Here is a 17184-nt window from a genome sequence, read left to right as displayed (position 1 = left end):
TGTCATGCATGTATACAAGGACAGGAACACTGTAAGGACACAGATGTCATGCATGTATACAAGGTCAGGAACACTGTAAGGACACAGATGTCATGCATGTATACAAGGACAGGAACACTGTAAAGACACAGATGTCATGCATGTATACAAGGTCAGGAACACTGTAAGGACACAGATGTCATGCATGTATACAAGGACAGGAACACTGTAAAGACACAGATGTCATGTATACAAGGACAAGAACACTGTAAGGACTAGGGTGTCATGTATATAAGCTCCTCACCAGTGTAAGACAAGGGTGTCATGTATATAAGGAATGGACAGGGGTGAGGACGAGGATGTGATGAATATATAGACTGGACCGGGGTTAAGACTAGTATGTCATGTATATAAGGACCGGACTGAGGGCGAAGATGTCATGTATGTAAGGACCGGACCAGGGTGAGGACGAGAATGTCATGTATATAAGTAACAGACCGGGGTAAAGACGAGGATGTCATGTATATAAGGACCAGACAGGGGTAAGGACAAGGATGTCAGTCATACAAAGACCAGGGTAAGGATGAGGGTGTCATGTATCTAAGGATCGGACCAGGGTGAGGACAAGGCCGTGAAGTATCTATAGATCGAACCTGTGTAAGGACAAGGATGTCATGTATACAAGGACCGGACCGGTGTAAGGATGAGGGTGTCATGTATACAAGAACAGGACCAATGTAATGACGAGTATGTCATGTATACAAGAACATGGCCGGTGTAAGGACTAGAATATCATGAATATGAGGATCGGACCGGTGTAAGTACAAGAGTGTTATCTGTATAAGGACCGGACAGGGGTAAGGACCAGGAGGTCATGTCTATAAGGACTGGACTGGAGTAAGGACAAGGATGTCATGTATACAAGAACAGGACCGGTGAAAGGACAAGGATGTCATTAAGGACCGGAACGTGTAAGGAAGATGGAGCCATGTATTCAAAAACAGGACCAATGTAAGGATGAGGGTGTCATGTATGTAAGGACCGGACCTGTGTAAGGACAAGGATATCATTTATACAAGAACAGGACCGATGTAAGGACAAGAATGTCATGTATAATAAGGACCGGGCCGGTGTAAGGACTAGGATGTCATGTATACAAGGACGTGATGTAAACAAGGACCAGACCAGGGTAAGGACGAGGGTGTCATGCATTTAAGGACCAGATCGCGCAAGGAGCAGGGTGTCATTTATATGAGGACAGGGTTAAGGACAAGAATGTCATGTATACAAGGACCATACAGCACCATCCTGCAGGGTCACACTGACCCTACAGCGCCATTCTACGGAATCACACTGACCCTAAAGCGCTATCATGTGGGGGTACACTGACCTTAGAGCACCATCCTACGGGGTCACAATGACACTACAGCGCCATAATGTGGGGATACACTGACCCTACAGCGCCATCCTATGGGGTCACACTGACCCTACAGCGCCATCCTATGGGGTCACACTGACCCTACAGCACCATCCTATGGGGTCACACTGACCCTACAGCACCATCCTATGGGGTCACACTGACCCTACAGCACCATCCTACGGGGTCACACTGACCCTACAGCACCATCCTACGGGGTCACACTGACCCTACAGCACCATCCTACGGGGTCACACTGACCCTACAGTGCCATCCTACGGGGTCACACTGACCCTAGAGTGCCATCCTACGGGGTCACACTGACCCTACAGCGCCATCCTACGGGGTCACACTGACCCTACAGCGCCTTCCTGCGAAGTTACACTCACCCTACAGTGCCATCCTCCGGGTCACTGACCTTACAGCACCATCCTACGGGGTCACACTGACCCTACAGTGACATCATGTGGGGATACACTGACCTTACAGCGCCATCCTATGGGGTCACAATGACTCTACAGCGCCATCCTACGGGATCACACTGACCCTACAGCACCATCCTGCAGGGTCACACTGACCCTATAGCGCCATCCTGCAGGGTCACACTGACCCTACAGCACCATTCTACGGAATCACACTAACCCTAAAGTGCCATCATGAGGGGATACACTGACCCTACAGCACCATCCTACGGGGTCACACTGACCCTACAGCACAATCCTACGGGATCACAATGACCCTACAGTACCATCCTATGGGATCACACTGACCCTACAGCGCCATCATGTGGGGACACACTGACCCTATAGTGCCATCCTACGTGGTCGCACTGACCCTACAGCGCCATCCTGCAGGGTCACACTGACCCTACAGCACCATCCTATGGGGTTACACTGACCCTACAGCATCATCTTATGGGGTTAAACTGATCCTACAGTGCCATCCTACGGGGTCACACTGACCCTACAGTGCCATCCTATGGGGTCACACTGACCCTACAGCACCATCCTATGGGGTCACACTGACCCTACAGCACCATCCTATGGGGTCACACTGACCCTACAGCACCATCCTAAGGGGTCACACTGACCCTACAGCACCATCCTACGGGGTCACACTGACCCTACAGCGCCATCCTACGGGGTCACACTGACCCTACAGCGCCATCCTACGGGGTCACACTGACCCTACAGCGCCATCCTGCGAAGTTACACTCACCCTACAGCGCCATCCTCCGGGTCACACTGACCCTACAGCACCATCCTACGGAATCACACTGACCCTACAGCACCATCCTACAGAATCACACTGACCCTACAGTGCCATCATGTGGGGATACACTGATCTTACAGCACTGTCCTACGGGGTCACACTGACCCTACAGTGCCATCATGTGGGGATACACTGACCCTACAGCGCCATCCTATGGGGTCACAATGACCCTATAAGCGCCATCCTACGGGATCACACTGACCCTACAGCGCCATCCTACGGGATCACACTGACCCTACAGCGCCATCCTACGAGATCACACTGACCCTACAGCGCCATCCTACGGGATCACACTGACCCTACATCACCATCCTGCAGGGTCACACTGACCCTACAGCGCCATCCTGCAGGGTCACAATGACCCTACAGCACCATTCTACGGAATCACACTAACCCTAAAGTGCAATCATGAGGGGATACACTGACCCTACAGCAGCATCCTACGGGGTCACACTGACCCTACAACGCCATCATGTGGGGATACACTGACGCTACAGCGCCATCCTAAAGGGTCACACTGACCCTACAGCACCATCCTATGGGGTTACACTGACCCTACAGCGCCATCCTACGGGGTTACACTGACCCTACAGCACCATCCTACGGGGTGACACTAACTCTACAGTGCCATCCTATGGGGTTACACTGATCCTATAGGGCCATCCTACAGGGAAACACTGACCCTACAGCACCATCCTATGGGGTTACACTGACCCTACAGCGCCATCCTACGGAGTCACACTGACCCTACAGCTCGGAGGCACTGCTAACGAACCATGTTTGACCGTGTCTGTATAGAGCGGGGTCTTTCAGTCATGACGCCCATTCCCACCTCTGTATTTTACCTCTAAGTGGTCTGGTGCTGAGAAACAGGAGGAAAAACAGAGAAACATTGTTACTTCGGTTCTTGGCAGCCTGGGATGTGGAGGCATGTTCACACTGGGATCGGGGGAGCTCTTACCGGAGTGCTTCTGGGACTTAGATCTGCCCTTGGTGGACTTTTTGGGCTTAAGAACACGATCTTCTCTCACAACTTCTGACCTCTCAGGTACAGCAGCTAACCCAAGCCTGCAGAGGAGAAGAAGAGACGGAGGTCAGGATCACCACAATGTAAGGAACAGACGGTTCCCTCAGCTATATGCCAGGCATCACACGTTGGGAGGTCATAAAATCCTTGCCAGCCTTAGGGCCCCGTACACATTAGACAAATGTCAGCCGGACAAGCTAAAGTGTATGGGGCGGCAGCCGACTGACAGTCAGGAGAGATGTTGATAGTGAATGTCTATTTTGGGACTGCTGATCGCATTGTTCTCCCAGAGATAAGCCACTGGCGGATGTGTCAATCAGCTGCTTTCTCATAGAGAACACAGGAGTGTATCGGAATATCGGCTGAGACGGCAGAAGCATTGATCTGTCTACAGACATTTAAACCTTCCTCAGGATACAAACGAAGGAGCGTCAAAGGGAGCAGGAAAAGTTTGCGGGTACCACAGTTCGTACCGGCAGCAACACAGGAAGCCCTGCAGGAGGCGCCATGTACAGATATATCCATTGGCCATGGTGGCATGTTGTCTGGACTTGGTGGATACTAACAGGTTATCCTCTTTAATCTTTAGGTTCTAACAGATCACAGAGGTGGATGCAGTTGCGGGCTCTCGCTGAGGATTGGAGTCACTGCATAAGTCTCATGTAGCTCCAGTTTGATAGTCTTATTTCATGTGATCATGGAGCCATGATGGAGCGATAACCACAATATAAACTATAAAATAACGGTTGTCAGACCACCCTCAGGCCATTCAACCTTTTGTGTCACCTTGCACCATGAACACATGACCCACCAACTTGTTTTCTACCAGGTACAGCAGAAAGTTTTGTGTGCACCATAGCGGGGGCACGTACAGTGGGGGCTGCTACGGCGGGGGCACATACAGTCTCAAGCACGGATTGGTTATTATTATAATACCCCTTTAGTAACCAGCAGCAGATCACAAAACTCTCAGATCAGCAATGGTAGATTCACTAAGTGCTTCTGCAAGACATGAGCGCCATCCACTGTAACGGAGCAGATCCCATGCTAGGAGTCATGATGAAATGGATGAATGAATGTCTGCTAAGACCATGTCACCATGGTCGTCTCTCCACCAGCTAAAACTTACACAGCAAGAAAGCCTGGATGGGGACAGACTGACCTGGGAATGGATGCTGTAGAGGTCTTAAGTCAGAAAAGTCCCTGCAGCTTAGAAGATGTAGAATGTCATCATACAGAAAGAATAAGCAAAAAAAACCACTCATAGGGAGAAAGGAGACACTAGATAGGACCAGCGAGAATCATAACCGTGAATGTGAAGAATAAGACCATGAGGCAGAGCTGGAAACATGTAGACATGACAGGTGTAGTCCCTGGGACAGCGAGCAGGCCAGTATAGCACCGGGACCTAAGTCCATGTCCCAATGAAACATCATTTATCAGGGACGACCTGTGAGTCCATGTCTCACTCTCCGAGACGTCTCAGAACAGGAAGAAACAATGCACACCATTCACTTTAACCACTATAGATGGTAAAGGAAACGATGAGAATTGGAGTCAGCAAGGTCCAAATGTGAAACAGAAACAGAAGACACCAAAGGAAAGAGATAACTGAGGACTCATTACTGAAGGACGAGACAGTAGTGATGACACAGGGGAAGAAACTGCACCTACAGCTGCAAAGAAGGAGGCAGATGTACGCCACTACTAGACTGCATGAGGGTATCACCATGACAGGGAAGGAGGAAGACGGAGGTTTCTACAGTCACAGGATTAGATCAAAGCTTTATCATGCATTAGAGTTGCAATGGTCTCCTTTAAAGGGGAACCTGGCGTCCAGAAAGAAGCCCATAGCTCAGCACAGTCCAAATACGCAGTCCTGTTTTTTCACAATGAGCATGTTGTCTATACTTAATGCGGCAGGTTTTTCAATACTACCAGAAGACAAAAAAGCCATGGACGAAGCAGGCGGAAGATGGGACAACTTCCATCACATTGATGGGCGCCATGTAAGTGTTCTGGTGATTCTGTCTTGACAACTCAGACGCTTCTCTTCCTTGGATTATTTTACACCAAACTATGGTGCACATCCTAAAATTTATATATTTTATGACTTAGCTACTAACACTTTCTAGATCTTTTAGAAAATGTGTCTCTAATTAGATAAATCTATAGGGTGCACACCGCTTTCTACCCCAGAATGGCAGCAGCTCAGGATCCTCTTTCCTTCTTAGATCCCAAACGTCTCACAAAATACACTGCTCAAAAAAATAAAGGGAACACTTAAACAACATAATATAACTCCAAGTAAATCAAATTTCTGTGAAATCAAACTGTCCACTTAAGAAGCAACACTGATTGACAATCAATTTCACATGCTGTTGTGCAAATGGAAATTATTGGGAATTATCAAGAAACCCTCAATAAAGGAGTGGTTCTGCAGGTCCGCATCTCAGTACCAATGCTTTCTTGCTGATGTTTTGGTCACTTTTGAATGTTGGCTGTGCTTTCACACTCGTGGTACCATGAGACGACTCTACAACCCACACAAGTGGCTCAGGTAGTGCAGCTCATCCAGGATGGCATATCAATGCAAGCTGTGGCAACAAGGTTTGCTGTGTCTGTCAGCATAAGTGTCCAGAGGCTGGAGGCGCTACCAGGAGACAGGCCAGTACACCAAGAGACGTGGAGGGGGCTATAGGAGGGCAACAACCCAGCAGAAGGACCGCTACCTCAGCCTTTGTGCAAGGAGGAACAGGAGGAGCACTGCCAGAGCCCTGCAAAATGACCTCAAGCAGGCCACAAATGTGCACGTCTGCACAAACGGTTAGTAACCGACCCCAAGAAGATGGTCTGAGTGCCGTTCACCGATGGGGGTTATGCTCACAGCCCAACAATGTGCGGCCTTCCAAAGAAATGCCACCCCACACCATTACTGACCCACTGCCAAACCGGTCATGCTGAAGTATGTTGCAGGCAGCAGATCGCTCTCCACGGCGTCTCCAGACTCTGTCATGTCTGTCACATGTGCTCAGTGTGAAACTGCTTTTCATCTGTGCCAATCCTGGTGTTCTGTGGCAAATGCAGACCATCCTCATGGAGTCGGTTTCTAACCGTTTGTGCAGACACATGCACATTTGTGGCCTGCTGGAGGTCATTTTGCAGGGCTCTGGCAGTGCTCCTCCTGTTCCTCCTTGCACAAAGGCTGAGGTAGCGGTCCTGCTGCTGGGTTGTTGCCCTCCTACAGCCCCCTCCACATCTCCTGGTGTATTGGCCTGTCTCCTGGTAGCGCCTCCAGCCTCTGGACACTACGCTGACAGACATAGCAAACCTTCTTGCCACAGATCGCATTGATGTGCCATCCTGGATGAGCTGCACTACCCGAGCCACTTGTGTGGGTTGTAGAGTCAGTCTCATGCTACCACGAGTGTGAAAGCACAACCAACATTCAAAAGTGACCAAAACATCAGCCAGAAAGCATTAGTACTGAAATGTGGTCTGTGGTCTCCACTTGTAGAACCACTCCTTTATTTAGGGTCTTGATAATTGCCAATATTTTCCATCTGTTGTCTATTCCATTTGCACAACAGCATGTGAAATTGATTGTCAGTGTTGCTTCCTAAGTGGACAGTTTGATTTCACAGAAGTTTGATTTACTTTGAGTTATATTCTGTTGTTTAAGTGTTCCCTTTATTTTTTTGTAAATTGTTAAATCTGTGGAAAGTGATATATGGCTGGTGTCCATCCACATGTGCCGCCCCTAAATGGAAAAGTGGGATCCACAAATGTGTGACGCCCGCAAATGGAAAGGTGGGGTCCACCCTCATGTGCCGTCACACACTGATAGCTGAGGTCCACCCTCATGTAATCCCCATAGATTGATAGCTGGCAGTACGCTCATATGCTCCACACAAACTGATAGCTGGAATTCTCCCTCATGTGTTCCCCATGGACTGATAGCTGGACTCATGCGTTACCCTCAGTCATGGCCTAGGCTAGAGTGTTGGAACCCAGGAAATTGTCCGAGAAAATTATTGCAGTTGCACCTGTGTTTTTTTTAACACACGCTTATTTCCTTTGTGTGTATTGGGACCACAAAAAAAACAAAAAAACAAAACTGAAATTACGTTCAATTTCCTTTTTCTCACACAACCCCAAAAATAAGCTGACAGAATTGTTGGCACCCTCAACTTAACATTTCTTTGCACACCATTTGGAATAAACAACCAAAATCAATCGCTTCATATAATAATCAACAAGCTTCTTACACCTCTCAGCTAGAATCTTGGACCACTCGCCTTCTTACAAACGGCTCCAGGTCGCTCATATGTGAAAGAGTCTTCTCCCAGCAGCAATTTTAACATCTCTCCACCCTTAAACAATGGCATTTACATCCGGTCTCATTGCTGCCACTTCAGAACTCTCCAGATCTTTGATTCTATCTGTTTCTGGGGTCTTGTTGACAAATGTTCGGGGTCATTGACCTGCTGGAAGACCCATGACCTAGGACGCAAACCAAACTTTCTGACACTGGGCAATACATTGCCACTCAAACTCCTTTGGTAATCTTCAGATTTCATGATGCCTTGCACCCAGTACGAGAGGCAGCAAAACAACCCCAAAATATCTTTGAACCTCAACCATATGTGACTGTAGGTATGGTGTTCTTTTCTTTGTAGGCCTCAGTTTTAGGTAAACAGTAGAATGCGGAGCTTTACCAAAAAGCTTTATCTTGGTCTCATCTGACCACAATTCGCTTTCCCAGAAGGATTTTGGCTTATTCACTTGTATTCTGAAACTGCAGTCTAGCTTTTTTAAATCTCTGGGTCAGCAGTGGGGTCCTGCTGCCATGGCATTTCATTTCATTCACATGTGGATGGATAGTTTGCGCTGACATTGAAGTACTCAGCCTGAGGAACAGCTTGAATTTCTTAGAAACTTGATTGGGGGCTGCTTATCTACCATCTGAACTATCCTTCATGGCGCCCTTTCATCAATTTTTCTTTGCTGTCCACGTCCAGGGAGGTTAGCTATAGTGCCATGGGTTGTAAACTTCTTGATTTATGTTGCTCACAGTGGATAATAGAACTCAAATCTCTGGAGATGGACTTGTAACCTTGAGATTGTTGCTATTCAATAATTTGGGTTCTCAAGTCCTCAGACAGTTCTCTTCTCCTCTTTCTTTTCTCCATGCTTAGTGCCGCACACAGACACAATGCACAGATTGAATCAACTTCTCCCCTTTTTATCTGGTTTCATGTGTGATTTTCATATTGCCCACACCTAATACTTGTCAAAAGGCGACTGTGAACGAGCATCACATATTTGAAACAAAGTTGTTTACCAACAATATTTTCCGGCCCATTTTTGGAGTTTTGTCTGAAATTATGTCTAATTTGCCTTTTTTTCTGTTCTTTTTTTTGTGTTGTTTCAATGCACACAAAGGATATAAAGTGTATAACAAAACATGTGTAACTTCAATAATTTTCTGGGAGAAATACTTTATTTTCTGGAACATTTTCAAATGGTATCAACACTTTTGGACATGACTGTAGATGAGGTCCACTCATGTTAACCCCATAGACTGACAGCTGGCGTTTACGCTGTTGCGTCCCCCCACAGACCGATAGCTGTCACTTACCCTATGTACCCCCACAGACGACTAGCTGGAGTTTACCCTCATGTGTCCCACATAGCAAACTCCTATTAATTGAGTGGTGTCATCAGGTAGAAAGGCTTTCACATGAGAATAATGGGCCTTGGGTCCAATAGTTAAGGAGCAGTCCTGAATGCATGAGGAGATGGAGATGCTATTTAAGATAGATGAAGAATTGCATTGTCCTTGCTGCAATGAAAGCTGTGGACATCTCAGCATGTGGCCTTTCTACCAGTATGAGGAGATTTCTTCCTCTACGGGTCTCATAATAAGTCCCTTGGGTTTTCTAGCAATCATTTATAGCTATTGATCCATCACACAGAATACAACCTTATAGCAGACCATGATGTCGTGTCACCAGGTATAAACTGTAGGCATTTCCGTTTTCTTTACAGGCCTGGAATTTAGTGTGAAGCTTGATTCCTGGTAAAAAGCTTGACCCTAAACCACCGACAATCTACATGCGCTGTAGTGCGTGTGAGTGTAGCTATGACTGCACATGCCATGATGACATCATCATGTGGTTAGTGTGATGTAATGTTGCAGCATTCAGTGCTTCTCCTCTGATGTCACCCCACCGCCATACCGCTGTGACTACCCCCTCTGTAACTTTGCCAGTGATTTTGAGAGGAAGCACAAGATTGTGGCTGGTATGGATGCCGTAGACAGGACAGAGTTCAGGTCATCAGCTTCTAATGTTCACAAAACTGTGAATATCTTATGACACAATATCATGAATCCGTGTCATGTGACTCCGTGGCCTTACTCTGAGCATTGTGCACTGTTCCCCTTTAAAATAGGCCAGGGTCATAAAAACAGATGCAAAGGACCCCCGATGTTTTCCCTCCCTCCAGGAACCCACCCCTCACTTCCCTCTTCCCCCTTCAGACATGGATCACCCTTACCTATTGGATGGAGGAGTTCATGACATCAACACTGCTCAGATAGCTGAGATCAATCAAAAACAGACACAGTTATTGAGGACAGCACTAGGAAAAGAAAGCAGGGTGGGGGCTGTACTGGGGAATCATAGCAAGACCTGATACTATTAGAGGGGCTCCAACACTCCTGCAGGTGGGAAAAGCATCTAAATTATACATAAAACCATCATGGTGTAAAAATAACCCTGCCCCGTCATTGTGATGCCGTACACAACACTGACGACAACGACACATTACTAAAAGACATTGCCACTATACTGAGACACTGGAGGAAAGACCAGAACACTGTCGGCCAGGACTCCAGAATGGCAGGGCCGCAGAATATGCCGAGGTCACAGACAGTCTTTTTCTAGATTTTGGAATTTGCCTTTTTTTTTTTTTTTTTTTTTTTACTGGGAAGGTGTTTTTTTTAATATTGATCATTATATGTTCATCATTGTATGTTGATTCCTATTTGAGCCGATTTTTTCCAAAGTTTTTTGATCTTTCTTGATATGGCTAGTTTTTTTGTTGGCCCCCATTAACACTGATCTCTGGGCACAAGATGTCAATCAGGTTTTCTCCACAAACTCATCCCCAGAGAACACAGAATCCCTCTTTAGAAACTCTTTTTAAAGAACTCTATCTTGGAAATAAAGAGAATATCAAATTGTGGTGGGAGATAAGAGGTCTTGAGAGTTATATTAAAAATAAGATTGTACCCAAGGGTTTACATATAAATATACAACCCTTGCCCCGAACTGCTAGTTCTCATCTCTTAGCAGCTTGGACAAAGGAATCTATTGAGGCCTCTTCGCTTTATGCAGCTTCTTCTTATTGAGGAGAAAAAAATAGTTTGAGGAATCTACTAAAAAAACTTAATTATCTGATTGAGAAGGTCCAAAAATGTAAGTCTGACCATGAGTTTGTGAGAAGGGAGAATATCCTACAAACTTCAGTGGAGAAATCTTAAGGACTAATCTTAAGGACAGTAAACACGCTCAGTTTACGCATGACTTTGCTGGGCTCCAGAATGGAACAGGGCCGCAGAATATGCCAAGGTCACAGAATGGAATAAGGCCACAGAATATGCCGGGCTCCAGAACTGAACAGGGCCGCAGAATATGCCGCAGACTCAAGAATGCGACAGGGCTGCAGAATAAAACAGGGTGCAGCATTGAACAGGGCCGCAGAATATGCCGGGGTCACAGAATGGAACAGGGCCGCAGAATATGCCAAGGTCACAGAATGGAATAAGGCCACAGAACTGAACAGGGCCGCAGAATATGCCGCAGACTCAAGAATGCGACAGGGCTGCAGAATAAGCCAGACTGCAGCATTGAACAGGGCCGCAGAATATGCCGGGGTCACAGAATGGAACAGGGCCGCAGAATATGCCGGGGGTCACTGAAAGGAACAGGGCCGCAGAATATGCCGGGGGGTGTCACAGAATGGAACAGGGCCGCAGAACATGTCGAGGCCGCATAATGGAATAAGGCCACAGAATATGCCAGGGTCACAGAATGGAACAGGGCCACAGAATATGCCAGGCTCCAGCATTGAACAGGGCTGAAAAAATATGCTGGGGTCACTGAATGGAACAGGGCTGCAGAATATGCCGGGGTCACAGAATGGAACAGGGGCGCAGAATATGCCGGGGGTCACAGAATGGAACAGGGCTGCAGAACATGTCGAAGCTTCATAAAGAAACAGGGCCGCAGAATATGTCTTGGCTGCAGACTGGTACAGGGCCGCAGAATATGCCGAGACTGCAGAAAATGCCAGGGCCACAAAATGGAACGGGGCTGCGGCCACAGAATGGGCAGGGGCCGCGTAATATGCCGGGGACGAGTAATATGCCAGGGCTGCAGAATGGGCAGGGACCACAAAATATGCCGCAGCTGCAGAATGGGCAGGGGCCGCAGATTTGACCAACTGACGTACACACAGCAACATTACAGGGCTATTTCTTTTCTGGAATCAAAAAACTCATTGTCAATGGACTTGGGAGCAAATCTGTAGACGAAATCTTGGACACTGGTTACCTGGACACTTTAAGAAGTGAGTGATTCTGCTAGTTTTAGGATAAAGTATAATACCTTCCTGTCTGGTCATTCCGGTGTAGGGCACAGTCTCTATAGAAAGGTTTGCTCCTCCATTCAGGCTGCATCATAATCATCTATGGTTTCTCAGGCCTTCAGATCTTTCCCCATTTCACAGGAGCACTATTTGATTATGCCTTATGGTTTTGGAAGCAGCCTCAATTCACAGGGCAGACTCATACAGACATGTGCCAACAATCCTGTAGTTCATAGTGGTATGCCCATGGAAGGAATGGAAAGACCCAGAGAGCACAAATACACTTTATTTAATGTGCACATCACAATTCATTACTGATGTCTTTTATTGGCAGAGAACAGACGTCCTTGGCCTTACTCCACAGAGCAGAAACTTCTCGGGGGGATTGGCATTTCTGGATTGCACTCTGCCTTGTATTGGCAGGTAATCGGAGCAGCATCAAGACTGCCATTAATAACCACTGACTAGAGTTCCTCTCAATGTGCTCCAACACGCGGTCACCCTGTACGACACCAGGGTGTGAACTGCGAACAGAGACCTAGCTCTATTAGTCCATAGATTGGCTGGAAATCATATCCATCAAGAAGCAATCCTACAAGCACAAACCTGATAAACATGGCGGGGCAGAAACGATTTGTGAGGTATGAATTGACAGGTTCTAGTTTACAAACCCTCGTGTGTCTGGCCCCAACAGATAGATTTCAGTAGGTGGCAATGTTTTTTAGAATATTATCCAATTATCTTAGTTCCCCTTTAAAAAAAAAAAAAAACCATAAATGTAAAAGTAGCTGGAGGAGACTCAGGATAATGTTGAGACAGGATCTACCTAGAAAAGTAAATGGTCACTGAAAACTTCGAGTCCAAACCCCCACCCTCAAGCAGCAAGTCTGTCCCTCATCTCATCACACTCACCCTGCAGTACACAGCACCGCTGTCTCTGCGTGTATTCGCTCTTCTCTCCTGCGTCCTTCTGCATGAGGGGATAAGTCAGGTGGAGCAGGGCGGTAGCTAGGACTCTCATGACTGCTTTTTGCTGGCGACCCAGAAGACGGAGGAGATTGGTGTAAAAAGCTAGGCGGCTGCAGGGCAATGCTAGAGCAGTCTGGAGGTGGGGGAAGCAGACCTGGGCGAGGCCGGGCTCTGACACTGAGCTCAGGGGATCCATGTCTGGAACTTAGGGGACTTTGGGTCAGTGGCGAAAGGCGTGAAGGCTGCAGCACCACTTGATGTAAGCTTGGTTCCAGTCTTCGATGCTGTCTGGGGCTCATCTGTGGACGTGCCCGACTTTCAAACCATCGAGCATCCATTCCAAAAGGCCCTGGTTCAGGGATGTCTGGGTATGGAAGCACTGGGATCCCCATCCCTTGACTAGTGTGCCGAAGCTGGCCTTGCGCAGCCAGTTGCATAGCTGCATCCTGCCACGAAGTTGGGTGAGGAGGATGTGGACGACTTGGTAACCTTCCTGCCCAGCCTGAATGTGGTTCCAGAGGTAAGATGGCTGCATAAGATGGGACCTGTAGTGAGTTGGGAGGTGGACGCCCCCGAGGAAATGGGGCTGGGGGAGGTGGAGGTAGAGGACGCCTCATCTCACCAGCTTCATACCGATGCTGGACAAACATGGAAGGAGATGAAGGAGCTTCTAATCCACCAAAAGGGAAGTCTGGCCCTCCCCACTGATCTGGAGAACGCCCCCCAGTTGGAGTGTGTGTAAGAGGCAATGTACTGGTGGAGCTGTTCTCCCCATTCTCTTCTGGAATAGGTGGAAAAGAGCCTTCAGGAAGCAAAGGTGGAGATGACATAACAGAGCTTAGTGGGCTGACTTCTGGCATATAAAAAGGTGGAGGTGGATCCGAGTCCCGAGGACTACTGCTCAAATAGCCATACAAGTGGCTATGATGGTAGCTAACAGGTCTTGATTGACCTGAGGCCTGCTGCCTTACTTCTGGAGATTGATGTTGAAAACGTGGACTGTAGGCAGGAGGCTGAAGCGGAGAGTCCTGACTAGATGATAATGGGGTAAGCTGGGACTTTAAACCTGATGGCTCGTCATTTTCCTCATCAGACTGTCGGAACTCTGGGTACATATCAGTTTCTTCTGCAAATGGGAATCCTTGAATTCTTCGACTACGCAGAGCTGGCTCCTGGTCAGGGCCACCTGTAACAAAACGACCATCTGGACCCCTGCTGATTAATTCAATGGGAGTAGTCACTTCTGCTTCTGCCTGACTGACGCTATACTTCTTACTGGTCATGGCACGTTTGGTCTTCTTGTATAATGACAGTTCCTTTTCTCGGCCTGGACTCAGGGGCCTTTTTGGTGGAAGGCCCTGATCCTCTGAAGACTCTGAGGGAGCACGAAGTGTTCGAACACTCTCTGGACTGACCTTTCCAGAAGATAACCTAATAGAAATAGAAAGTACCTTGTAAGGATATTTTAGATTGACCTGGAAGAAAATACAGCAATTCGATCAAGGAGCTGCATCCGCAGATTACTGATTTCTCCTTAAACTGTCCATCTACAGCTCTCCATCATGGTTAACAAAAGCCCTCACTGCAGGATGTGGATCTCTTGTTGGAGACACCTTGGGCTTCTTACATGTCCTTTATACATGTCAAGTGGACTCTAGAACATTAACTACTGGCAACAATAAATGCCCACGGAGAAGTCTCAATCCACAAGTTAAAGCGATCAGAGCTGGTACAGAGGAAGGGTTGGGAAGAATAGTCTAGAATTAAGGATGACCAGGATGCTACTCTTCTTCTTATACCATCGGTCCTGGTCTCATGACTCAGTCCTGGACCTCGGGCATAGGACTGAGATTAAGCTAGCCATGTATTGGGGTTATTGATCAATCAGTGACTTATTTAAATCGACATCTCAGATGAGATGCTGTCATCATTATGATGTAGCAGAACAGCTATTCTATGAAAATCTGCCTTTCATTGGCATTGCTTGAAAATGTTGCAGAAATCGGTCTAAATCTGCCTTTTTGGACAACCAAAATTTCTAGTGTATGACCAGCCTTAGAAGAGCACATCAGTGCCATCCCAAGCCCCCTGAATTCAGCCAAGCATGAAGAAGTGAGAGATTACTTACGGAGACTCCATGCTTTTCCGGCAGTGTGTGATGGAGAGCGGTGGATCTGCAGAGAAACAATCACAAGTTATATTTTAACCACAGTGCATCATCTCACCAATCTCATCCTTATCCCAAAACTCCAAGGGATTATACCCTTTTATCTGCCCAGAGCACATCTAAGTAAGGGAAGCACTTGCTAAGAGCAGAGTACAGCAGACATCTGACATGTCCTTAGCTTTTGATTGCAGCTTGGTGAAACTTTCAGGGTTAAACTTTAAACCAGAACTAAGATGGTTGTCTTTGTCAGGCTGTCTGGAGAAAGCAAGGAAGATACCCTGGCACAATCTGTAATCATTCACATAGCTTAATATGACCTCAGGGGAAGCGTAACAGGAACTTTATGCATGCAATCTCCTCCAAATATCATCCGCTACTTCTTTGTTGCAAGTTGCATCTGCCCATAATATTACTACTACATCGGCTGTCCCAGGAGGACAGCTCCTCAGGATGACACAGATCAGCTCATCTGATACAAAATTTAAAATGCAAGGTAAAGATCTAAGATCCAGATTGTAGAAAAGAGGGTATAGTCAGAAATGTATGAAGCAGGGATACAGAAGGGCCAAAATGACTCCACCAAAACGGCTCTTACATCATCCGGGTAAACGTGATAACCTTGACGGGAAAAATCAGTTTCATTTCCACTTTCAATCATGGCAGACTATCAAGTTTATTTTTTACAAAACATTGGTCTACCCTATGTACACAACCTTCCTTAGAGGCACACCATAGGACGTTCCACTGACGACACCAAGACATAACAATCTTAAAAGACATACTTGCCAACAGTCACTACGTACCACGACCACCTCATGCTTTTGGATCTAGAGGTCCTAGTCATGGATGTTTTTCTTATGACCACTGTCTTGCCTGCACCAATGTCTCTCGCATGGATACTTATGATTTATCACAAATGTAATACACTGCGCTAAATATATGTGGGACGATATTTGCTTGGCCAGGACAGTGAGAGACATTACATTTTTGAAAACCATCCCAGACCACTGTGACATCAGTCAGGCCTGTAATCCTATGTCCTTCGTGGCATGTGGTATCTGGGGGGAAACATTACAAAACTAAAAAAAGAGAAACTAAATGGAATGTAGGAATCATTGCTTTAGGTACTAAGATCCCAGATGGATTAAGTGAGACACTTGGTTTTGCATCTTTCCTGTAGAAGGATTTCTTTGTTTTATCTTTAGCTTGTTTTTATTTTAGATTTTATGAAATAAGAGCGGATAATAGGGAGAAAAATGGGAAGCGCAAGCTTCTAAGTGTAGTAGTTAATTGTCAAAGGTATATGCTCAGTGTGAATACACTCACCTATTTGGTGTCTTGAGATACTGCATGTAGATCCAATCCCTGGATCACTCCATTCCTCTTTCCATTCAGTTTGCTGCAAAGATCTGGGAACTATTGAGAGCACTGGAGAGTGCTTTCATAGGTTATAACACTTGGTGAATGTTTTTCCCAGCAATATGCACATATTGCTGGGAAAAACATTCACCAAATTTTTAGATTTTAATCATTTATTATTGCCTATATGATTACAACATTGCTTTTCTTTCCCACAGCCTTTTACTATTATTTATTATTACAGCGCCATTTATTCCATGGCGCTTTACATGCGAGAAAGAGAGGATATTTCATCTATTGGTCTTTGGAAAACAGATTGAATTAATTAAATTGAAAGTG

The 17184-nt window shown here is 46.6% G+C and overlaps 1 protein-coding gene across 4 annotated transcripts in view; it reads right to left on the bottom strand.

The window, feature by feature from the left end:
* The window catches only part of IGSF9B (immunoglobulin superfamily member 9B), a 109931-nt gene that overhangs the window by 14014 nt on the left and 78733 nt on the right, over positions 1 to 17184 (bottom strand). For 2 of the 4 annotated variants that reach the window (XM_073570026.1, XM_073570027.1), the window contains exons 17-19: positions 15448 to 15493; positions 13263 to 14750; positions 3630 to 3736 (exon numbers count right to left, since the gene is read on the bottom strand). In XM_073570026.1, coding sequence (XP_073426127.1) covers positions 3630 to 3736; positions 13263 to 14750; positions 15448 to 15493 — 1641 coding nt within the window. Of the gene's footprint in view, positions 1 to 3629; positions 3737 to 10256; positions 10300 to 13262; positions 14751 to 15447; positions 15494 to 17184 lie in introns of all 4 variants that reach the window. The other 2 variants (XR_012231200.1, XM_073570028.1) reach the window with 2 other exon arrangements.

The sequence above is a fragment of the Dendrobates tinctorius genome, unplaced genomic scaffold (assembly GCF_039654945.1).
Source record: "Dendrobates tinctorius isolate UK_male_01 unplaced genomic scaffold, ASM3965494v1 ptg000028l, whole genome shotgun sequence".
Lineage (NCBI taxonomy): Eukaryota > Metazoa > Chordata > Amphibia > Anura > Dendrobatidae > Dendrobates > Dendrobates tinctorius.
Note: the sequence above shows the minus strand (reverse complement) of the source record. Positions and strands in the feature narration are given on the sequence as shown.